The sequence below is a fragment of the Anticarsia gemmatalis genome, chromosome 23, assembly GCF_050436995.1.
Source record: "Anticarsia gemmatalis isolate Benzon Research Colony breed Stoneville strain chromosome 23, ilAntGemm2 primary, whole genome shotgun sequence".
Classification (NCBI taxonomy): Eukaryota; Metazoa; Arthropoda; class Insecta; order Lepidoptera; family Erebidae; genus Anticarsia; species Anticarsia gemmatalis.
In genome coordinates this window covers 477,197-502,795 of record NC_134767.1, presented here as the reverse complement: position 1 = coordinate 502,795, position 25,599 = coordinate 477,197, and the positions used below count along the sequence as shown (strand labels likewise).

The following is a 25,599-nucleotide window of genomic DNA, read 5'->3' as shown; positions in this document are numbered from 1 at the left end:
CAGACTTTAGGTCCTTCTTACACAAGGATATGGAAATCTTTGATAGTCAATGATTTTAGTGTTCAAGCGACTATTGCCATACAAATTCAGTTTTGGGACCAATGTCGGTGACGCGTGTCGTGTGACCTTAATGGCACGTTCTCACTATGTCATGACGACAGATAATCGTGTAGTTTTAAGTGTCGTGGCTTTATATTTAAATGGAGGTGTTCACATATAGAACGACACGACTTACTGTCGTCTACATTTTTGCAGTGACGACAGATTATCGTGACAGTGGGGACGACTAAATACGATAGTCACTATACGATAAAACATTTTTGACGACTATCGTTATAATGGGAACAGTCAGAGACGACAGTCGTCCAACGATAAATTAATCGTTACGACATAGTGGGAACGCGCCGTAAAGGATTTGTATAACATTATCTTGAAGACAAAAATCGCTAACTATCGGAGAATTCCGTAGCCTTATATACGACGACCTTACATTTTCGAGTATTTGAATTATTTATTTTATAATACAAATGTATCAAATTGCCTTAAATCTAATAGGTATGTACAATATAACAGGTTTTTACATAAAATTAAAACAACATATGAAACTTTCCAATTTATTTTCGTTGAGATCTTATATTATATCACATGTTAGAGAATATTGGTATAACAACAAATAATAACACTGTCGTCACAACTAACGTATTTTATTTGAAATAACTTTCGAGAGATTTTTATCAAAATTGCTTTGAAAAAAGAACAAAATTTCTTTCTTTCTTGCTTTTTCTTATAACCGACAAACATTATAGTTATAGCTTGTGTCAAATAATTAGTTGCATTGAATTGGGATTCGAACCCATGACCTTATGTTCTCAAGTATAACTTTAAATGAACTATATATGATTTACTTAAAGTTTAAACTAATGCGAGGTCAACAATCATTTCAGAGTAAAATAAACTTAACTAAAAATATTTTGAGTAAAATATTAAATTATTGTAATGCAAATAATAGCACAAATCTGTTCTTCCCTCTTACGACTTAGGAAAAACAAATATTTCCTTTACTCTTAAATTTTCTTCAAAGCAATTTTGATAAAAAACAATTTTGACATGATATGTTAAAAATACATTTTTGAATTTTGAAATACAAACAAAATCCACAAATACACCTTATAATATAAGTAAATGTAGTATTATAATCAAATTTAACAAAAGTCCCCAATCCACAGTTAAATTAGGCTTACTACACACACATTTGGTTCGGCAATATTTATCAAACAACAAAACCTACTCGAAGCAATTACTGCACTTGTTCGGCTTGTGCCGATCGGGTACCTTCGGGTACGATCGTTACAATTCGGTTTTCATTCAACTGCGGCATTTTTCCTGAACATTCATCTACTGTATATATTCAATTTTAAGGTCCGGCTAGGCCGATTTGTGCCGATCCAAATATGTATGTAGAAAAAAGCCAAAAAGAAATTCGAAATGATTGACAGAATTTTTTGAAAAAATCTGTTTATTACTTTCTTATGTTAATGTGAGTATGAATATTGAAACGTTTACATATTAAAGGCAAAAAAGATTGTATATTTATAAATTTTTTATTCAGTACACTATGAAATAACTCGTCACTTACATAATTTTGTCAACACAAAACATTAGTATCACTAACGTCATCTTCGAAAACAAGCTTTAATTCGCAGTGTGTCATCAAAAACGGGTGAGCAGTTTTTGCTATTTACTTTAATAATAATTTTGCAAAAAACTGAAAATATAAATGCAAGATTTGAACAGAGACACAAATTTTTAAGCACCTACTTTTAATTATGTACACATATGACGTCATATTTGTCCAAAGGCGGATCCAAGGAGGAGAAAACCAAGTCCCCCCCCACCCCTCTAAAACATTATTCATTCACAAACTTGCTAATTATATAAACGGTATTCGAGGAAAGCAAACCCCTTTTTCCAAAACAATTTACCCCCCCCCTGCCCCCCAAAATCCCCCTTTACAAAAGTCCTGGATCCGCCAATGTTTTAATAAATGAAAGAGACGACAATATATGTGAATATTTTTTACTTAAATACAAAACTCATATTGAAATATTACTATAGTATTATATTTCTACAAATAGTAGATAATAATAGGACTATAACTGATAAAACTCATTGTCATGTTTATAGTATAGTGTTACATATATTATTTCCGTTATGATATATTGGTTATGTCATACTATTTAGTGATGTCGATAAGTAAAAAGGTGTTGCCATATTTCAATCATTATTTACGTAGTACATTTATCTAGTAAATGCAAGTTTTATTATATATTTCGAGCTAAACACTTTGAAAATACAGTTGTTTACTGTATTCTTATGTGGCTATTGACATTGTCGTTTATTAAAGTATTTAACTAGTTTTTGTTAAATGGCTAGTCATTATCTAGTTCTTAAAACAGCGCTATTTTGGTACCCTCTGAAGGTAGAGGCTCCTCATTTATATTCCAATAAGGGACATTTTTATAAAGCGCCTTCAAAAGTTTAAAAAACTCAGCTTGTTTGCCCACATATGACTGTTTTGTGTACATGTTAAAGTTATATTTGAGTGATAATTTGTATCGATTTTAATTGATTTATTTTCTGCTTTAAATATAACTACACCTTTCTATATTGATATACATAATTACAAATAAGATGGTCCAAATTATTACCCATACATTGACACAGAAACATAAATAATATTACGTATTAATTAATACTTTAAATGTAAACCGAATACAGATTATTGTTTTACAAAAGCATACAATTTGAAATGAATTCAAGCAAAAAAAATTGTGATGACAATATTTTGTTATAAATATTTCGTTTGGGTAGATATTTCCAAAGGTATTATATTACTGAATAACATATTAATGACAGTTTCCAGTAGATTATCTTAAGAGATACATAGATAAACATTTATTTTTACTTAGATACAATTGCATTCAAATTAAAAAGTTTAAAGCAACTTTTGAAATTATTTTTCTTCACACCGTTATATACATTTTTCTATTTGAGCTACAAAATTCCGTTTAGTGTAACAATAAATACAGTTTTAACAGAAATTTACATGACTGTTCTATATCAACATTGATTTGAGTGTTTTATACTAAATGTTATAAATGTACAAGCCCTGAAATGTACATATATTTTTTGAGGTAATTAAAAAATATATACAAACATAAAACAGTTACAGAATATATCTCTAGTACCTGTATAATTATTCGAAACAAAATCTACTTCTACTGACAATGTATATACAGTTAACTGTCATTATCATTTATCATAGGATATAAGTATTTTTCTAATCAATAATTGCATTGACATTTTTAAATACACATTGTTTGTATAATAATATCTACTTTATATATATATTTTGTCCCTTACGATTATTATAAATTGTTAAAATGTGAGACAAAATGATGACAAAACTTTATGCTTTCCGTATTTTTAAGAATTTGTTGTGTACAATCTTTTTAACTTGTTAAATTGAGACATATTTTTCCTGTACATCTTATGGTAATTTTAAATACAAAGTATTGTTGTTCATAGTACATAGTAGTAGTAAACTGTTATTATATAATTTGGACCATCTCATATACAATATAAAAGAATGAGTTCGAAACAACTAGTATGATTATTGGGAAACTCGGTCTTTCCATAAACCCGAGTTTATAGTTAAATCAAAACTTATAAACCCGGGTTTAAATTAAAAACCTAATTGCGTTATAATACTATATACGAACATTACTTTATTACAACTTATCATAGTTATACGCTAAATGCATTTGAAATACATTTTTCAAATAACCAAACCCAACATTCTTAGTTGATAAAACATTTATTTTACAATAACCAAATTACCGAAATTACAAAATTCGGTTACAGAACTAAAATAAATCTTATTATACAACTAGTATTAACTTTAAACTAGTTCTTTACCCTTTTTTACTAATGGTATTAATTCATACCTTTAAACAGAGATAGTTTAGTTACTAAGCAAAACTATAACCAAAAAAATTTACATGATGTAACCAAAGTTTACTAGAATAAGGTCTGTTATTGCTATCTAGATAGGCTCTCTATGCAAAGATATGATATTGGCAACGTCAAAATTATGATGTTATACAACACGCGCGAAGTTTTGTCGACAATTTAAATCATTTATGGCTTTTAGGAACTAAATAATTCGTAAATAAGTATACTAAAATTAGTATTTTTGTTAAACAAAATTTATTGCTTAAATCTTGAATTGTTTTCCAAATCATTAACATACCGTACCCCAAATGTGAAAATCACCTTCAAATTGAAAGTTTATGAAACAAATTTGCACTGACATCGCTAACATATGAAAAACAATACAACCCACGTTGTGAAACTTTGCGCGAATTGTAAGGCAAGTTTACAGTAATGTTGTAAACTTAGGAAGCAAATACAATATTGCGGCGGCGACAAAACGGGCGATCTAGCGTTCAAAAGCACGATTCTCTACTCTCCTTTCAAGTCTCGAGAGCTTGGCATTTAAACTGTACAACAAAAATAGTTCCTACGACCCTCCCTAGAGGCGCTGATCAGATTTTCACACAAAATTTCTCGATAGACGATAGTAGTAGAGAATCGCGTTACAGAGTTCATTGTAATTAATTTGATACCTTAATATCTTAGACAGATCAAAGCGGTTTAGACCGCAGACCGCCAATATATTGGGCCTAATATAATACACTTTAGGACCAGTTTCTCGACTCACGAAAAAGCATCAGATAACCTATTTGACAGATACAACAGCAAATATATATCCAATACTTATTCTAAAATACTATAATTCTCTGGTCTCTGCCTACCATTACGGGAAGAAAACGTGATTTTATGTTTAAAAGTTTACATCAATGCAGTGTTAGGTAATTGCTAAGCTACATAATTATGTATAAGTTTGGAGCTCGTGGCTTAGTTAACAACAGCCGCACGGATCGATCTCTAAGGTTAAGCCACGCTTACCGAGGTTGTTCTGTGGATGGGTGACCATCTTATACATATCGAGTTCCTCCGTGTTTCGGAAGGCACGTTAATTTTATGCGTCCCGGCTGTCATTTTTCGAAGATCTTTGACAATCGTTAACAGTAGTCAGAAGCTTGAAAGTCTGACAACCAGTCTTACCGAATAGTATCGTGTTAATACCAAAGTAACTGGGTTGTGGAGGTCAGATAAGCAGTCGCTCCATGTAAAACAACTGGTATTCAAATGCATCCGGTGAGACTGGAAGCCGACTCCAACATAGTATATACACAATTGTATTATTAGTGGGTACATATTAAAATACTAGTTTAAAATTAATCTATTTCAATACGACGGACAATCTGCTGGCAGCAACCATCTTGTTGTTGAATTTCTTTTTGAAATTCTCCGCGGCGGCGGTGGATTTAAATGTGATTTTGGCTGTGCGTTCTTCTTTATCCAGTATTAAACTCTGCAATCAATGCGTCGGAGGTCTATCAGATCGGCTCTTAACGTATTTAGTGGCTAGTTTTATAGTTAACTTACATTGTAGTGAGGGAGTGTTAGGTTAAATTTTTGTTATTAATTGTGATGTTTTATTACATTTTTGTTATACAATTTTGATGGTTTATAACATTTCGTAATAAATTTTATAAAGTTTGAGTAATTATGTGTTTTGAGTTTTTTTGACTGGATTCTCCACTAAAAATAATAACTTAACACTCTTTTGTTTGTTATAATACAATTTCAATATGGCTGATTTGAACAATAAATAATTGCACATTATACACAAGTCGGTTAATTAATAATTTTCTTGTTAAAACAAGCACAAAACAATTTAAAAGTATATTTTGTGACATTTATTTTAATGTCCGATAACAATATATCCGGTGGTAAACGGGTTTTTTATTATTGTTTCTGCTAAAACTTGATTTTGCGGACAACTATACATAAATATATAAAAAAAATAACAACATCCTAAGTACCTACGAATAAATCGAGCAATATTTGTGATAAAATTACTAAATTAACTATATAAAATTTCTTTGTCACAGCGTGGTTAGCTAACCCACCATGCCAGTCAAGTGGAACTTCGAAACTTTAAATCGATAAGTCAATTCTAAATTATTATGATTTACCTTATACTTGCCAGTTCTCATTTAAAATACTTTATAGAAATGAGCAATTACACTTTTGACAATGAAAAGGCTCAATATTTCTCACTCATGACTTTTTTCTTGTACCATACACAAGATATTTAGTATAACGGATAATAATTTTACTTTATTCATATCTAAAAAAAGCCTTTTATATATGATAGTATTCTGAACAATATTTTTCAATTCTCATATAATAGAGGACATTCTTATTGCCAATTATTATCAAGTACCAACATTTTGCACAGCAAAAGTAATAATATAAAGTTCCAAATAACATTTTAGTAACACAAATCCACGTTTGTTTTAAAACATCCATATTAAAATCGTATTATAAATATAAACATAATAATATAACAACATGCATTTTGTATACAAAATCTGTTTTCATTATTACAGATTCTTATTTACATTATATATTTAGATTCTATCCAACACAAAATACAAGCCGAGTTATATCGGCTGTTTATATAACAATTGTATTGCTATAAAAATATATTATTTCAGTCTTAAATTTACTAAGGAACTATAATATCACAGACTTTTATTCAATAATTTAATATTTGGATGTAAAAAAGATATTATAAGTATTAGCTTGATACAAATGGATACAGGCTTATTGATATAATAAAATTATATCAATAATTAATTAATAAGATAAAATTAATGTCGTAGGAACTATTCGAGTGCGACGTTTCCGAACGCGAGTTGTCAAAAGTAAATTTGACAGATTCTGTCGAGGAGGTGTTTTGTAGCAAAATCTAGAAAACCATGCCTTTAACTCAAGTTGGAAATTGAGATGTATCTTCAGTATAATACAATAGACCAAAGCACTATTTTGCTGTAAATTGTGAATTTACAATTATTACAATATTGGAACTCACACAAGTTTTTATTTCCAAATCCTGCATACGAAATAAACGCCTAATGCGTTAGCAAAGTATCTGTGACATTCCTATGATCTCTGCCTACCCCAATGACAAAATGACTTGAGTTTACATTTGATTTGTATGTATAATATTAAATTTCTTAATATCTAATTAGCAGTGACATTAAGAAATTTAATATTATTTTCATATATTACTAGGATAAATAAGGCAAGGATTTAGCCTAATATCACTTTCAAGCCTCAAAATTGTTTGTTTTAAGACAAGTGTCGAAATGTGAGAGTATTTTAAACATATATCTACCTCACAAACGGTGTTTACAGAAAACTTGTACAAAAAGCGACCTAAATAACGTAATAATTTAAATAAACGTCACGTAACATTTTAATTAGTAAATGTGACAACGTATTTATCATTTTTTATGGTTCCGTACCCAAAGGGTAAAACGGGACCCTATTACTAAGCCCTCGCTGTCTGTTTGTCTGTCTCCAGACTGTATCTCATAAACCGTGTTAGCTAGACAGCTGAAATTTTCACCAATGATGTATTTCCGTTGCCGTTATGACAACAAATACATTTTTTTTAAATATATATAAAAGGAGGTCCCCATACGATAAATGTTTTTTTTCAGCACGGAACACTTCGTGCTCGAGTTCAACTCGCACTTGGCCGGTTTTTTTTTATGTGAAAACAACTGGATCGATTTAAATATATCTGGTAGGTTCTTACTAGCAGATTGCTTATCTATACTTCTATACTATTACTTCTATAATTGTTTGTTTGATTGTTTGTTTGTTTGTTTGTTTGTTTGTTTGTTTATTTGTCAGTTTGTTTGAACGCGCTAATCTCTGCAACTACTGGTCCGATATGAAAATTCTTTCAATGTTAGATAGCCTATATATCCAGAAAGGTTATAGGCTATATATCATTACGCTACGACCAATAGGAGCAGAGTACCAGTCAAAAATGTTGCAAAAACGGGGAAAATCATGACCCATTCTCTCTTATGTGACGCAAGCGAAGTTGCGCGGGTCAGCTAGTGAACTGTAAACGACTATATTCTAATACTATATTATAGTTATCAATAAGCCTGCATACAAACTTACAACTAAGTAACATCTACAAAATAGTGTAAAACTATATAATAATATATTATGTACATATAAATATATAAGACGTTTATATCACAGATCGTAGTTATAAGAGCATAAAATATTATTAAAATTGGTGCTTCGAATGTTTTGATAAAAAAATATAAAATTGTAGGATAAATATGGAAACGTACTTTTTTTCTTTTAAAAGACAACTACCGCACTAAGAATTGCTCTTGTGTCGCCGGTACTTTTACAAACATACAAACAACGAACACAAAGTACAACCAGATCCCATTTTTTTTTGAGGATCGCAAAAGTAATTGTTTCGTGTGGGAATCAAACCCACGAACACTCGACGCAATGGTAGAGGCGTGGTGACGTAAACCACTTCGCCACGGAGGATTCAAATGTTAATTATTCGTTACATACTACTTATCAACCGCTGTTTTCCAGAATATTCCTGTCGCTCTTGCCGTCCTTGTCTTTCCTAACTTCCGTCCCTTTCACACACATCTTCCGTTTTGCTTCCTACATTATAGGTTAATTTGACATTTTTTTCAAAGGTGTTCATTTTTCATTTATTATTTTCATTTCATTGATTATTTGTTTACTCTCTATTCCTTTACTCTCATAGCCCGGTGGGACGGATAACACGACCAGAGAGAGGTCAGGCGCAGGATCGATGGTGACACGTGCTCTCTGAGGCACCGAGGTCTACGATGTCAACTTCCTAACTGCGGGCAATTTCTGAGAAATTCTCAATAGATTATTCCATAAAATACTTTTTTGGCCCGACCCAGGATTAGAACCTGAGACTTCTTGCGCAGTAACAACAAACACTACCGACCGCGCCACAGAGGCTTGTACACTAGTGATTTGCAGGTAAATAGTAATGATTAAGAGTTTCTTGCCAGCTCTGTTCGTTGGCCCTACCTTCCGAACTGGCGGTAAATTCACTCTCTGTATCATTGACTATCATAAGTATCAGCATTGCACCTAAATGATTTGATTTTGTATCCAACTGCAAAGTATGTTGCGAAGGCAAACAGACTCGTTTACCGTTCAAGTTATGAGTTTAAAGAAATACAGACGTGCTAGATTTAGTTTACTTAGATCTGTCTATTCTCAACTGATACGTTTTATACGTATAGGGGTAGTTTTAAGTTATCATTGACGAATAAATAAGTTTATGAATCATATATTCATATTTAATTAAAAGTAAAAACGCAATTTTCTCTACCGCGTATATTTTTTTATAAAAATTGTCTTAATTGTGTAATTTTTTGTATCGTTTCCATTTTAAACTAAAAAATTCCTTTGATTTTTTATAATAAGCTGGCAAATAACTTTATTTTGATATATGGAAAACTTTTTCTATCCTCAGTATTTGTATACCAAAACTATACACATCTAACAACATTCGAAACACCAATATATTTCAAAAATCCCTTTACCTGTACATCATTGCCGGCGAGGGTCTTCAACCTAGTATCCGTCATGCCGAACGGTAAATTGTTGACCGTCGCACAGCTGCCCGAATCTTCCAGCAGCGACTCTTCATCCACATCTGAATCGCTTTCGAATTGCACTTGCGGCTCATCTTTTTTGATAACAATACGATTGTTTTCCGATCCAATTGCAGTTCTTACCGCTCGGCTAAATATCCCAGGGTTGGGTTTAGTTGGGTCCGTCTTAGCGTCAATGCGAGAGAAGACGGATTTGTCTTTAGTAGTCTGAGCTTTGCGTTGCAATATCACTCGGCGGTTTGAGAACGACGATTTTTTATCGTCTGCCTCTTTTTCCGGCTGTAAATAAGAATAATATTTAATTCCTTAAGTATCGAAATGTAAACAAAATATATTGTTTCCGTTTTTTTACATTGTGGTCAAGATGGTCGCTACGCTACTATCAGTGCGTCGAGAGGTCGTCGATTTGATTCCCACACAGAACAAATACTTATTGATTATATTTATCTTTTATGATGCACAGATAAATATTTGGAGTCTAGTTGTCCTGTTTATCCGTTGTTTGTATGTTTGATTCGACACAAGAGCAATTTTTTTTGGGCGCGAGTATTTTTAAAGCATTTAAGAGGCGGTTCGCGCCGCGCCAGACAGGAGACCGAAACAAGAGACTGCGACCGGATACAGTAACGGACTTTGCTATAGGTTAACGCCACGGTCTGTCTGCTGTCACGCTTATGAACTGTCAATTGCATTACCGAAAGTCAATTAACGGTTGCAGTCACCGGTCGCGGTCTAATGTCTCGGTCTCCTGTGTCTGTCGAACCAATAATACCTACTCGTAAGGTAAGGTGATAAAATTACATGAAATGTATACAGATACACACCTCTTTATTATCAAAAGTAATCCGTTGTCTCGACTTGACTGTTACGTTATCCACTTTTGGTTTAGTCTGCAATCAAATGTATTGATCTTAATACAAGTGCACTGAACAGTGGATATTTTTTATTATAAAATTTGTTTTAAAGTGGTCAAACGATATATTGGTCTTTAGGGAAATAATAGACAAATACTAGCAAATTCAATTTTGAGCGGTCTATTTAATGAAATGAAATAGAAAATACGGGATTCTGTTTCTTATCACAGTATTTTGCTACCAGTCAAATAAGCTACTCTTTAGTAAAGAAATGCTGACGTAATGACGTCACAAGTTTGGTATTTTCTTTGTGATCAAATTAATTGCGGTTCGAATTAACTTAAATTAAAAAATATGAAAGAAAAAATGAACGTGAGGTTTATTATTGAAGCTACAACTTTTTGTTAACTTAGTAAAATTCTCTAATCTTTTTATTTTTACTTATTAAATTATTTTCCGAAGAATCACAACAGTTGTCAACAGTGTACAATTTTTGTTCCGTTCTAGGTACACAAGCGACTATCGTAGAACTAACACGTATGTATTTTAAAATTGTTCGTAAATACATTATTGGGTAGTTGCCTGAGTTAACGAAAAATTATTAAACTCGTACTCGTAAAAGGTTCATCTAAAATGTTCAGACTATGTAGCTATTTTCGTAAATAATGTTGAAATTGTAATTATTACAGACTGAAACATTTTATTAGAAACTTTGATATCAACGAAAATCTACAATAGTGACGTCACTACGTCGTATTTCTATACTAAAATGTGTTTTGGACATTTCATAACATACAGACGTATTTGCTGATAGCAATGCGAGAATAATCTCAAGTATATCTATATATTTAAATAATAATATTATATAAGTTATGATAGTATATTTTAAGTTTAAGTTATTGTGTGTGTATTGTTGCTAAGGTAGAATTTTATTGTACACTAGCTGACCCGCGCAACTTCGCTTGCGTCACATAAGAGAGAATCATAATTTTCCCCGTTTTTGTAACATTTTTCTTTGCTACTCCGCTCCTAATATATCCGCGCCATAGCGTGATGTTATATACCCTAAAGCCTTCCTCGATAAATGGGCTAGCTAACACTGAAAGAATTTTTCAAATCGGACCCGTAGTTGCTGAGATTAGCGCGTTCAAACAAACAAACAAACTCTTCAGCTTTATAATATTAGTATAGATAATTGTTATCTTTGATTTGTTATTGTTTGTGCTACTTAGTATAGTTTATTATAAAATGTTGAATGTAACCTAGAATAACATATAAGCGCTTTGGTGAACACTGTAAGCTTGTACTGTTTAATAAAATATATAAAGAGTAGCTGATTTGACTGGTAGGCAACTACTGTATTGTATTTTGGAAACGTACCTTAACTGGTTTTTTCTCAACAACGGCTTCAGTGTCTTCAGTTTTTGTCGAACTTGTGACTACCGCGCGACGCGGCGGTGATTTCTCTGTAAAAAGTATTGATATTATAACATTTTTATTCTATTCTATCGTATGGTTAGTAGTCAACCTGTCAAAGTAGTCAAGCCGCCCGAAAAACCTTTGACTGATGCCTTAACGACTGTTATTTTAATTAACAACAACCGCAACCGACTTTTAACATGCCCAAGCATTCCCCATTCCAAGCACGGAGACGCTCGCTTCACCCATCTATGCAATGACCGCGCCGAATGTTCCTTAACCCACAGATCATTTACCGACCGGTGAGAATCCTCGAAATATTATAACTATGTCTTTGGGATTTAAGCTTTAAATTAATTACTAATCCATACTAATTTTATAAATGCGAAAGTAACTCTGTCTGTTTGTCCGTCTGTTACTCAATCACGCCTAAACTACTGAACCAATTTGCACGAAATTTGGTATGGAGATAGTTTAATACCCGAGAAAGGACATAGGCTACTTTTTACCCTGGGAAAATGACGCATTCAAATGGGAAAGTTCAGGCGGCGGACGAGGTCGCGGGTAAAAGCTAGTAGGTTATAATATTACCTTTAACAACAGGTTGTTTGTCTTCATTGAACACGATCTTCTGTCGCGGCTGTCGCGGCGGCAGCTTGGAGCGCAGGTCCCGCGGACGACTGGGCTCCGGTCTGAACATAAAATATACACATTAATGTTCATTGCAGTATATAATATTGTACAATTTTATGTCTTGCACAATATTATTAATAGTTTCCAACGAAGGCGATACAGCCTCATTAAAAGGGCTTTAGCTATTCGTGTGCGGCGGTCCAACGATAAAGCGATATAAATATATTAAAAACTCCGTAAAGGGGGAAGCTGGAATTCGTCTTTTAGTTGTAACGGGGGCGGTTGTCCATAGAAGGTTAGGAGCTTGCGGTCCAGGGTTCATATCATTAGATATTTTGATATATTCTTACAGCCGCGTCACTTTGTACCGAGTTCATCATCGCTGTCCGCCGGGGGACAGTGCTCGCAGGGGGTCAGTGCCCGCAGGAGGTCAGTGCCCGCAGGGGGTCAGTGCCGGCAGGGGGTCAGTGCCGGCAGGGGGTCAGTGCCCGCAGAGAGTCAGTGCCTGCAGGGGTCAGTGTCCGCAGGGAGGGGTCAGTGGGATGAGATGCTACAGTGACTCACTTGTTAGCGTTGTCCTTGTCCTTGAAGCGCCCAGTGTCGTCGTCATCCGACAGGATCCCCTCGATGTCCCCCAGGATGAGGTCCAGGTCGTCGTCGCTGTCCCGCCGCGGCAGTGGGGGGGTCAGGGCGCGCTCGGGAGACTCGCCGCGAGGGGGGGTCAGGTTCTCTGCACATACCAACATATGTGTCATTAATCTATACTAATCTATACTCGTACTAATATTATAAAGCTGAAGAGTTTGTTTGTTTGAACGCGCTAATCTCAGGAACTACTGGTCCGATTTGAAAAATCCTTTTAGTTAGTCCATTTATTGAGGAAGGCTATAGGCTATATATCATCACGCTACGACCAATAGGAGCTGAGTACCAATAAAAAATATTACAAAAACGGGGTAAAATATGACCCATTCTCTCTTATGTGACGGAAGCGAAGCTGCGCGGGTCAGCTAGTATATTATGAAGTTAATTCTGTACAGTAAAAATAATCTGTGCAAAAAATCCACAATCTGTCTTTTCTTCCGAATCACATTTTTTAGCAAAGGCAAAAGCTATTGATTTTACTCGAGATAAAGGACAAACTATAGATTAATCATGCCGATTGGGGACTGTAATATACTAAAGTAAACAGTTTGAACAAAAAATACTATAGTTATATATGACTATTTCAAATACTTTGAAGTTAATTAAGTTAACGAAATGAAGGATATTTTGAATTATAATTTAAATCATGTGTTGTGTGTACTCACCAACAGTAGAGTTAACTTCAATAGGCGGCTCTTTGACGGGTGACCTGTCCCTGCCGTCCCCCGCGGGCGGCGCCGGCGACGTGCGCGTGGTGTCGGGCGCCAGCGGGGCCTCCGAGCTCGTCGGCTTGTCCGTACTGTCTACTGGGGCCAACGGCTTGGCCTCCGGCTTGTCTTGGGCTTCACGTTCTCTGCAAGAGAAAAAAGTAATTATATTGGTAATCATAATTGAAATAATAAGAATTGGCCCTTAACTGTCTCACTGCTGGGCAACCGCCGAATTAAAGGAAGGCCAAAACGTACAGTCCACTACAGCTTTGAAACTTGACATGCCCTACAAAAATGTGTTGAAATTTTTTTTGACATGCAAGGTTTCATCAAGATCTTTCCCTTAAATTAACTATCGTTATCCGACACTTAACCTAAAGTCAAACGCCACATTCAGACGAATATGAAGCTTAAGAAAGGAAAAGAATGGATCATCTAAAATGCGAATACCCCAAACCAGAAAATTATAGACTACTACCGATAGAAAGCTTAAAAAACCCGATAAATTTTGCTCTGAGAACGTCTAAAGAAGCAAAGAAGAAGATGGTACAAAGAATCAATAATGGTCGAAGTGACATCTCCACCCCCAAGATAAGATAAAATAAGATAACATAACCACAAGTCTATCTCTTATTATAAATAGTAACAACATATTACCTCTCCTGCAACAGTTTGTGTAGCGCGGCGGCGTTCTTCCGTCGCCGCACCTCCTTAGCTCGGAGTACACGCTCGCGCAGGTTCTGTTGTTCACGTAACTGACGCTTGTATTCACTGTCCTGTACACAATATGAATCGTGATGTATTTGTAAAGGAAGTCTACTAAAATATTGAAAATTGCGATTTAATAGACAAGATATTGCCTATCTTTGATCAAAATAGTAAACTCTATCATAAAAATATTAAATGTTATTTTGAAATGCTTTCATCATTAACAAACTAACTAATAAAATCATAATGACAGTTTTACACGTAATTAAATGTTGTATTAGTAAGTTTCTTAGAATCGCTATCCATATTTAAATAAGTGTCACCATTTGAAGTGTATATTATTACAGATGGTCATAAGTTTCATAATAATATGTACAATACAGTCAACTCAATATGAAACCAACACAATTGATAATTGCAAAACTAAAATAAACCTTTATCAATGTGTTGGTTTTATATGAATAAATAATCGAAATTAGTTCAAATTCCCACGTTCAATGTTACCCAAATGATTCAAAGTTACCCAAGTTGACTGTATTATGTTTACGCAGATGATTATAAAGCACGAGTAGTTACATACCATGTACAAAGTGATCAATGATCATAATAAATCAATATGTACATACCTCATCAGGTGGAGCGGGGCGCGGCGCGGGTCGAGCTCGGCGCGGGGACGGCGAGCGACGGGCCGGCGGGGAGCGCATCCTAAAAATAAGTATGTTTTAGTTATACATACACCTCTACGTTTATTCACATGATTAACCTTTATGTCTAGGGCCTAGTGACTTAAATCTGGCCAAAGTTATCTCTTACAAATGAGCAATGGAAAAAGAAATCATGAGTTGTTTCTATCAAAAAGAATCTCATTCTGGAGATAAAAAAAACGGCGACTTATAGACTCCCGTGCCTGAAAGAACATGGGAACAGAAGAACAGAGATGAACACTGATCGTTTCATGAAAGTGAAAGAATAGAGAATTTACATGTGTTTTGCACACTTGTACACTAACTCAAAGAAACTTAACGTATCAAGAAAATGGGTAGAAGGACATTATTATATTGCTTAATTATGCAACGTGCCGCTGCAATGGCTTATTTCCTTCAACGTATGGGTAGAGTTAGAGGTCCTTAGTCATGTATAGTACAACAATTTGTATTATTATGATTAATTACCGTCTTATTAACAATTAACTTTATTAAAAAAATTCCACAGCCTGTACATAATCTACTCGAGTAAAGTTTGTTCACCTGGCTCACGAGTCATATGATATTCGAATCAATGAAACTAAAATGAGAAAGAAAGCTACTACAATAAAACCTCTCTTTTCTTGCCACTCTGCTATTGGGCTGGCGGCGCACGCGACGTTGCCGCACCGTTGATGTACTTTTGTTGTTTGTACAGAGTGATTCAGTTATGATTACATTCTTTTATTATTTAGTATGTGTGACATTTAAGTTTTTTCAATTTGCTAACAATGTCATTTTATTGTATACTAGCGGACCCGACAGACGTTGTCCTGTCTACACGTCTTTAATTTGAACATTTTACACTTTTTTAATAATCTAAACCATTCTCAGATCCCCATGAACACAAACAAAAAAAATCATCAAAATCGGTCCAGTCGTTTAAGAGAAGTTCAGTGACATACACACTTACAGAAGAATTATATACATAAAGATTACATGATTATTAACCCCTAACTCTACCCATACGTTGAAGGTAATAAGCCATTGCAGCGGCACGTTGTATACTGGTATATCAAATAACTGAATCTCCTCACCTCCGTCTGAGCCCAGCTCTGTTCGCATTGATGAACTCCTCCTGTCTCCGCAACAGGTCATCATCATCGCTCCGGCGGTAGGCGCCGTGTGCCAGCTCGTTCTCTATCTCTATTGTTGTGTTTTCTATGTACCTGTTGTACAACAAAACATTATATCAATACAGTTTAAATACATTTTATTTATACACTAGCTTTTATCCGCGACTTTGTCCGGTTTGTGACTTAAGTCAGATTTTTCATATAAACTTTCATCTCTTATTTAATCCCCTTGGAGGTAGAATTGATCAAAATCCTTTCTTAGCGTCATAAGATCTAGCTGCATGTCAAATTTTAGGCCGATCCGTCCAGTGGTTTGGGCTGTGCGTTAATAGATCAGTCAGTCAGTCACCTTTAAATTATTTATATTAAACTAGAGGCCGCCCGCGACATTATCCGCGTGGAAGCCCTTTCCGTGTAAATCCCGATCCCTCGGGAACTCCGGGATAAAAAGTAGCCTATGTGTTATTCTGAGTCTTCAGCTACATACATACAAAATTTCATCGATTCAGTAGTATTTGCGTGAAAGAGTAACAAACATCCATACATACTCACAAACTTTCGCATTTATAATATTAGTAGGATAGTAGGATGTAGACAGTAGAATAATATAATGTTTACCTTTGTGGTGATCTTCTAGCATGTTTCCTCACAGCGGCTCTCGCTAAAGCGTTCCTTTGTTCCGCTATAAATCTCTCAGCAGCGTCGTCAATGTCTTTCACTGGACCTGCGTAAATAAACATTAATATGTTAATTATCTAGAAACTTTGCCCAACAAGCTTAAACATTCTAAAGATAGAAATGTAAAAGAAAAACACAGGCATTAGGAGTATTTATTTATACTTAAATATAACCAAAATATTGCAAACATAAAACATCAAGTCCGGCTAACAACGTTTGTGCCGAGAGACGAGATTACTTACTGTATCAAAAATCTATCGAAGATAGGCTTATGATTGACTGGTTACTTACTTTATAAGACGCAAGACGATTAAGGTAGGAAGGAGTTCTCAATTTGGTAATTTTTTTTTTTATATTCTGACTTGTATTTCTTAAATGAAACTGGGATTTACTATGTTTATCGTTAATTTAAGAGCAGAAGGAAATACTCTTCTTGAGTGACTCAGCATGAAAAATAAAATGTGACTCTAACATTTTACAAGAGAGGAGAGTTAAATAATAAAAGTGTAATTTTATTTACTCTTTACAAAATAATATCTAACGGATTTTCGGACGATCTAGGGGGGGAGGGGCAAAAATCATCTTACACAAAAATGGATCACACCTTATCTAAATAAACAAGTGTTGTCGAATACTTATATATTTAGTAACATAAAACACTCATAAATACAAGCAGAATGGTGCATGGATACAAATAAGTGCTTGGCAGGCACATGCGCAAATCTATGTATACGACTATACTATCCGTTAAAACTTTATAATTTAGATCCACGGTATATTCCCAATAGTCTCTTATAGTATAGCTGACAAGTGAGTGACATTTTTTCCCTTCCAATTCGTGTGAAAAATAAATGGTTACTTTTTTCTAAATTATCACGCGTGACACCGACAGCGGTGATAATTGCTACGATATCTTCTCAATTGTGCAAGTGATGATCATTCACAGAAACAGACAAACAACGTTTTATATCTATACTAATATTATAAAGCTGAAGAGTTTGTTTGTTTGAACGCGCTAATCTCGGGAACTACTGGTCCGATATATCATCACACTACGACTAATAGGAGCAGAGTACCAGTGAAAAATGTTACAAAAACGGGGAAAATTATGATTCTCTTATGTGACGCAAGCGAAGTTGCGCGGGTCAGCTAGTAGCATATAAAAAGGAAACCGGTTATACTATTGGGAATATACAAAGTTCATTCTAGGTGGGCATGATAAGTAATGTCAAACACTACCATTACTCTGACACACAATGGTGGTTATAGCGAGAAATATTGTCGATCATAAATATAAAATTTTTACGGATATTTTTGTTAATATTATTACCGAATTTGCTCTCAATAGGTGTATTCGGCGGCGACTTTTGTATCCGCGTCGGTATGTAGGCTGGCAACCCTGTGGCATAAACCACGGGTTATAATATCATTCAGTGTTACCATACTCAAGTTAAGTTTCTCACAGTTTTTCGTCAAAATGACGTTTTTTTTTATATTTCTCAGGATCATGAATTTAAAATGTCAAAGTTAATTGTGTATTTTAGTTATATGAAAATGGATGAAATTAAGTAAAACCTTCCCCTTGAAAGATGTTATCGTTTTGATACCCAAAACCACAAATATTTTAAAAGTGAATAAATAAATATCAAAAATTACCTTCAACAGGCGGTTGGAAATTTCCTTTAAAATGTGGATTGATAAGCACTTTCTTCCCCGCTAGTCCTCCGGGCGGTAAATTAGCCGGCAGGGGGACCGGCAACATGCGGACTTCGGGCTCCCTCGGGCCGTCTTTCGGGCCCATCTTGTCCCCACTCGGCCCGGCCACCGGCAACACCTGCCTTATAGTCACTTGGGGCATATGACCAGCATTAGGGACCACCTGCCTCATAGGAGGCACGAACTGTCTAGGAGGAAAACTCGGCCTATAGAACCTCGGATCATAATTCGGCCTAGGACCAAACGGCGGACGTTCTTCCATATTCGGGCGAAACTGGAATCTCGGGAAGAATGGCGGCCTTTCCAGTGGGGGGCGAAACATTGGCATGTCTTGTGGTAAAATGGGACGTTCGGGCGAAATTTCTGGGCCCATTTGCGGCGGTATGTTTGGTTCCATTCTAATATCTGGGTGCATTTCAGGAGGCATCTCGGGCCGTAATTCCGGTCGCATATCTGGGCGCATATCCGGGCGTATATCCGGCCGCATATCCGGCCTCATATCCGGACGCATGTCTGGGTGCATGTCCGGGCGCATGTCCGGTCGCATATCCGGGCGCATGTCTGGGCGGATGTTTGGGCGCATGTCCGGCCGAATTTCAGGGCGAATATCCGGACGAAGCTCAGGGCGAATTTCCGGACGTATTTCTGGCCGAATGTGCGGCGGGTTTGGCCGAATTTGGGGAGGTGGGAATGAAGGACGCTGATTAAAGTTGCCCTGTGAATTAAAATGTACAAAATATTAGGTGACTAAATATGGATCATTCTTTGTTAAGTCACATTAGTAAAGATACATAGACTAGCCAGTCGAATTGACTATATCATTTAGAACATGGTTACATACCCTGTGCATGTAGTTCCGTCGGTACGGATGTTGGAAGTGCGCCGCACGCCACGTGCGACCGCGCGGGATCACCACCTTGTCTGCAACAAAATTTATATTAATTACGAATTGATCATTTGTATAGGCTAATCTTGATAATAAATAGGCAGCAAATGCCATGTCACTCATAGGTCAAGTTAAAATTATATTCAGTATATTATTATATTCATTATTGGCAAAGAATTTAAAAAGTTTCCAAATCAAATCATTAGTTTGCAACTGTGCGTTTCCATTGACGTGAGGCTCGGCGGCCCCCCCAATCAAACTTTTTTTAACATGAGCTTAAGTTTTTTTTTCCCCGAACGCGGGAGGGGTTATTTCTTGAGTCTACCACGCTGGCCAAGTGAGGGTTGGGGACCTTGCATGCCCTCAAGAAATGTCTTGAACAAAATTTTATTTCTAATACACACATAACTTCAAGAAGTCATTAGTGTGTTGCCTCGGTTTCAAACCATCAACCACTTGCGTGAGAGGTGCCAACTTATACCACTCAGCTATCATTGCATTATTTTAAGACAAGAAAAATATTAACATGCTGAAACATTTAACATAAACGGTAAACCTTTATGAATGGAAATTCATAAAAGCAGTAGCGACTTACCTAAAGAGTCAGGTATATCTCTGACTTGCGGCATTCTCTGAGAGCCGGGCGGACGCTCCGACACGAAACGTTCGCGAGCTCCCATGTCGTCTATCGAACCATCTGTGTACAACAATATACACATGTCATAGTAAAATACAAATATGTTTTATCCATACTAATATTATAAATGTGAAGGTAACTCTGTCTTCCGTCTGTCTGTTACTCAATCTAAACTACTGAACCCATTTGCATGAAATTAGGTATGGAGATATTTTGATACCCGAGAAAGGACATAGGCTACTTTTTACCCCCGGAAAATGACGCATTCCCAAGGGAAAATCGCAGGCGAAGTCGCGGGTAAAAGCTAGTATCACATACTTTTTAAAATTATTTGGATTACTCCCCATCTTACTTATTGTATGGTAAGTGGTCAACCTAGTGTCTAAGTTGTTCAAGTTGTCATCTAAGTAGATAACAACCAGAACCAACTTTTTACGTGCCCTCCGAATCACGGAGATGCCCTGTTCAAATACCACTTTCACCCAACTACAGAATGACAGCGCCAAGGATTGTGTAACGTTTTAACTGGCTATGGGCGCCTCAATTACTTTCCTTGAAATCACACTTTAGAAGAGATTATGAAGATACCTTACCAGGAATATTTTATACGACCCTCACACAATCATTGAAAACTGTTACTTCAAATCAATATTACACAATATTTTGAAATTACTCGTCTTTACTACCAGATACATTTCTCAAGTGCCATTAACAAGTTTAATTTCCTGAAAATAGACCAACTTAGCATCACTTAGACTTCCTTATATAGACTAAGCTGATTTCACATGAAAGGTTAACAAAATTTTCAAACACTTGTAAAATAATTATGAAATAAAAAATATTACGACACTCTTTTCCCTGTCTATTATGATTCATTTCAAAAGTCTATATTGTATACTTAAACTTACTTGGCACGGGTGCTATCATATCTGAAGGTACAATTTGTGGAGACTCCACTGGCGCCGCTGGCTGAAATAAAAAAATCATCATATTATCATAGGCCTCATAAAATTTCAATCCCAAAGGCCACATTATACATACAAAAATGTAATTGTACAAGCATGTTTATCTATGTTTTTTTTTTAAATTAAAAAAAATGAAACCATAGCTAATCTTTGTACAAGCATAGCAGTTTTGAGTATAAGAAGCACAATTGATGCACCAAATTATACGATTGCCTTCCTGGCTATTAAAGAATAAATTTGGACAATCAGATAACTATGTTGGACTTGTCCAAAGATACTGTCAATTGTGGAGCATCTATACTAATAGTATAAAGCTGAAGAGTTTGTTTGTTTGAATGCGCTAATCTCAGGAACTACTGATTTGAAAAATTCTTTCAGAGTTAGATACAGAACAGAAGGCTATAGGTTTATATAATTATCATCACGCTACAACCAATAGGAGCAGAGTACCAGTAAAACCAGTGAATTTTTTAATTCAAACGCTTTCAAACAAACAAACAATCAAACCAACAAACTCTTCAGCTTTATAATATAGATTAGTATAGATAATAATACTTACAATAGCTGGTGGTACGGCATGTTCTTCATATTGAGGTTCATATGGTGCATACGTAGAATGATTGTGTACAGGCACATTGGGTACTTCTACCTGTATATTTGGCACCACACACTCCGTGTCTACCACTGCTTGGTAAGATGGCATTGGCTAGAATAAAAAAAAAAGACTTGTTATCATATTGAGTGCCACATTTGGCTGTGACTGTAGTGCATACAGGTGTGAATTATCAGTTACTGTTTATTCCGAACAGTAGCACAGATTCTGTTGACTGCATGGTATGGAGCCATAGGCATAGGATCTATTGCCTGGGACTAATATTGTAAATGGTGAAATGTGTGTATAAGTATCTACATAATTAACCCACACCATATACCTCTGCCTACACTTTTATACAGGGTGTAACAGACAGGCTACCGAAAACGAAAAAAAAATGATTCTAGACATGATTCTGGTGCTTATGGCGTTGAAAATTTTCATCGCTTTTTTCATGATTTTTCCGATTTTTTATGCGTTTTTTTTATTTTTTTTCGGTATTATTTCGTTAATACTACACAGTGCAACATGAATATGAGAAAAAATCCGTCATATTACTGTTTTTCACAAAAAACAGCAATGGATTAAAACAACGTATAAATTCGCTATCAGCTGTCCGCGGCCAACGACACCGCGCCGGCGGCGGCCGGCCGCGACGGTCGACGTACCTACGCGCGCCACACAGACACGATTACGCACACAGCTGTCAGCCTCACTCTCACTAGTATGCAGCGTTACTTAGTATTTGTTCTTCTATGTTAAAAATGAAAATGACATAATTATCCCGCTCTCCGATAAAAGGTACATTAATAAGATTTAAAATGTGTGATATTTTATTATTATTACACGTACAAATACATACAGAACGACAAAAAATACTATTGATATTCTTTAGCGCTATAAAAATCTCTAATAAACAATTTAACAAGTATTGTCGCTTTGTTCTATTTGTTCTTGCAAACTTATTATTCTATTCGATATTTACACGCTCATTCATACAAGCGCGGTGCGACTCGAAAAGTAGATGGCCGTAGTGACGCGTGACGCCGCGACCGCGCGTGGATGTTACATAGATGGGATGCGACAAAATGAATGCTAAGTAATTCTCCGGGGATAATGAATTATGATAAGTTAGTTTCTCTGATAAGAATATTAATGGATATTGATTGTTATCATTGTTATGTACCTACATTTTTTATGGTTTAATTAAATAAACGTTTCGTGTTTATTTTATTTACTTGAATCTGATTTTATGTTATTAAATATCAAAGTAGGTATTTTAAATTTACATCAATAATGTTTGTAATGTTATTCGGTATTTGAATAAAACTACAATGCAACGAGTAACAACTGTGACAAGTAAAAATAGTACCTAATGCCACATCAATATTTTATTCAATCTAATCTCTCGCTGGGATCCTAACTCGTCGCTCGTCACCAAATCGGCGGCGCGCGGACGGACGGCGCGGAGGGAGCGGGTGGCACGGGCGAGGGGCGGCGCGAGTGAGCGGAGAGGCGCCCGCGCCGGCGGCTCTCTTTGATAGTTCGAGCAATTCGCTCGCGGAAGACGGAAGCTCTTCACCGGTGTCGTTCGTTATGTCCTATTCGTCGTGTCGTGTGTGAACTGTTGTTTATTATTACTTGTTATTGTTTCGGTTTTGAGTTGTTAGTGTTTTTATTGTTATTATTTTTGTTGTTATTGTTTTCGAAGTGCAGTTGTGTTCGTAAATAGGAAGAAATGTTGATGTGCTATGTATGGTGAAGCACGTGGAAGTGCACGGCGTGCTCTGCACCTGTACGTCCGGATCCAAAGGTACCTACTCAAACTCTCGCCATACACCAGGTATTTGCGTGTTGATAGACATTGATAACAATTCGTTTTAGCACTTTCTTATTATTGGTTACATTTTGCTATTATTGTTTGATTTCACGTAAGCCAAGTAGGTATCTACCTACTTACAATTTTACTATGAGCTATTGTAACATACGAGCGTACTTACGATACCTACCATAAACGATACATGAGATTGTTATCTAATAATACATACTAGTGAGCGCATAGACGTGGTGGTACGCGTACGTACCGCTGATTGTTGGCAGCTCCTCGCATGATCAATTATTGTATCAACCACATTGTAAAACTTTTGGCGATTGAAAAGAGTGGCCGTGAGTTTCTCGCTAGCTCTTCTCATAAGGCTCTACCCCCTTTCCGAGCTAGTGGTAGATTCAGTAATTGTAACGACTATCGTAAGTGTCAACATTTGACCTAAATGAATAAATGATTTGATTTTGATTTTGATACCTACGACGCGTCGCGACATGTCGTCGCTCAGCGCGCCGCCGCCGCCAGAAATCTCGTAGGCATGCGCGGAGATATATCGCGTTGTTCACTATACATTGAATGCTCAAAAATGACTAACTCGGGAACCAATCATTTCCGAGAAAAATGGTTGAAGTAAATTTCGCGCATTTAGTGTCACAAAATTAACACTGAAGTTTTCGGTTAACCGTCGTTTACACCCTGTATATAACAGGGATGAGTTTATGAAGAAAGTGTAACATCTTGTAATAATATTCTCTTTCACTTGATATATTATATTGTAGGTGCAAAGAAGATGCATACAGTAATAGCTTTTTCTTGGCGTTTATAATCTTAGCCCAATGTAGTAGAGGGCTAAGGGCTAACATATAGCTAAATATTAGGCACAATACTGAACTCCAAGAAGTTATTATTGAAATTGTAATTTGGAAAAACCCAAAGATGGATCACAACAACAAAATGACAGCTCTCTGTTTTAGTTATGTAAACATATTGATATGATTGTGAAATTTAATAACAATTGGTACAATATATTTACCTGATTGCTATATTCATGAGGGTGAGAGTATTCCTGCGGCTGAGGCACCATGTTATCAATGGGCTCTCTAAACGCAGGTCCGATTGATGTTGGCACATTCTGAGGGGCGGCGTTCTCATAGTCATCAGCTAAGAGCTGTTCCTCCTCCTCATTCCCAAGGTTGTAGTCTGCGAGGCTCTGATCTCCTAAATCATCGCCTAATAAGTCTTCACTGTAATAAAAATATAAATGTTATCGATCACTAAAAAGTAGAACACATGGATGTACGACGCAAATGACATTATCAAGACACTCGCATTTCCGCCATCTCCTGTACCAACACACACTGTTTAGATGTTAAGTATTAGCTTTGTAATAATTCAACACTTTTTAATGCTGTAATTATGTGAGAAAACAGGCAAAATTTCGATTAAAAAACGAGTACTAACTTATCCGACATGTTGACAATAACAATATGTCGCTCGAATCTATCTTGTCTGTGGTTTATAGATTGCCAAGCGCTACGTTCAGAAATCAATGTCCAATTTACAATTATTTTTTAGCTTATTATTTTTTTGTATAAAATCTATTGTCCACGGCAGAATTCAATTGGAAATAATGCATTTGATTCTTCTATCTATTACAAACCTACGACACCCGTTTGGTAACCATAAAGCTAGACGCGCCATAGTTCAAATTCGATTAAGCTAGATCACATTGTTTTAAATAGGTATAGAGGTCGTTATATTTGTAAATTGTAAAGGTTATTATAATTATATCGTATTTCTAAAAGTGATCAATCTTACCT

At 35.6% G+C, this 25,599-nt stretch overlaps 1 protein-coding gene across 4 annotated transcripts; it reads right to left on the bottom strand.

The window, feature by feature from the left end:
- Positions 1–600: 600 nt before the first annotated feature.
- On the bottom strand, positions 601–25,257 carry LOC142983224 (uncharacterized). Of its 4 annotated transcripts, none has more exons than XM_076130128.1 (19): positions 25,241–25,257; positions 24,813–25,023; positions 21,922–22,068; positions 21,306–21,366; positions 20,356–20,457; positions 19,716–19,795; positions 18,815–19,589; positions 18,489–18,557; positions 17,099–17,204; positions 16,442–16,573; positions 15,288–15,366; positions 14,611–14,729; positions 13,909–14,096; positions 13,163–13,328; positions 12,557–12,657; positions 11,927–12,012; positions 10,517–10,582; positions 9,621–9,971; positions 601–5,500 (listed from the first exon to the last, which is right to left on the bottom strand). In XM_076130128.1, exons 1-19 carry the CDS (start codon positions 25,249–25,251, stop codon positions 5,369–5,371), a joined length of 2,982 nt encoding a protein of 993 aa, XP_075986243.1. In that variant the 5' UTR covers positions 25,252–25,257; the 3' UTR covers positions 601–5,368. The 4 variants fall into 4 exon arrangements, with proteins under 4 accessions (XP_075986243.1, XP_075986242.1, XP_075986244.1 ...); XM_076130127.1 differs by having other exon boundaries at positions 25,109–25,247; XM_076130129.1 differs by lacking the exon at positions 10,517–10,582 and having other exon boundaries at positions 25,109–25,247.
- Between the last annotated feature and the right edge of the window lie 342 nt (positions 25,258–25,599).

Excerpts from the sequence above, each read along its gene's own strand:
- LOC142983224 (XM_076130128.1), bottom strand. Across the intron at positions 20,458-21,305 it reads TATGATAGCACCCGTGCCAA|ATGGTTCGATAGACGACATG; the intron begins GTAAGTTTAAGT and ends TGTTGTACACAG. Across the intron at positions 12,013-12,556 it reads CAAACAACCTGTTGTTAAAG|AGAAATCACCGCCGCGTCGC; the intron begins GTAATATTATAA and ends TACTTTTTACAG.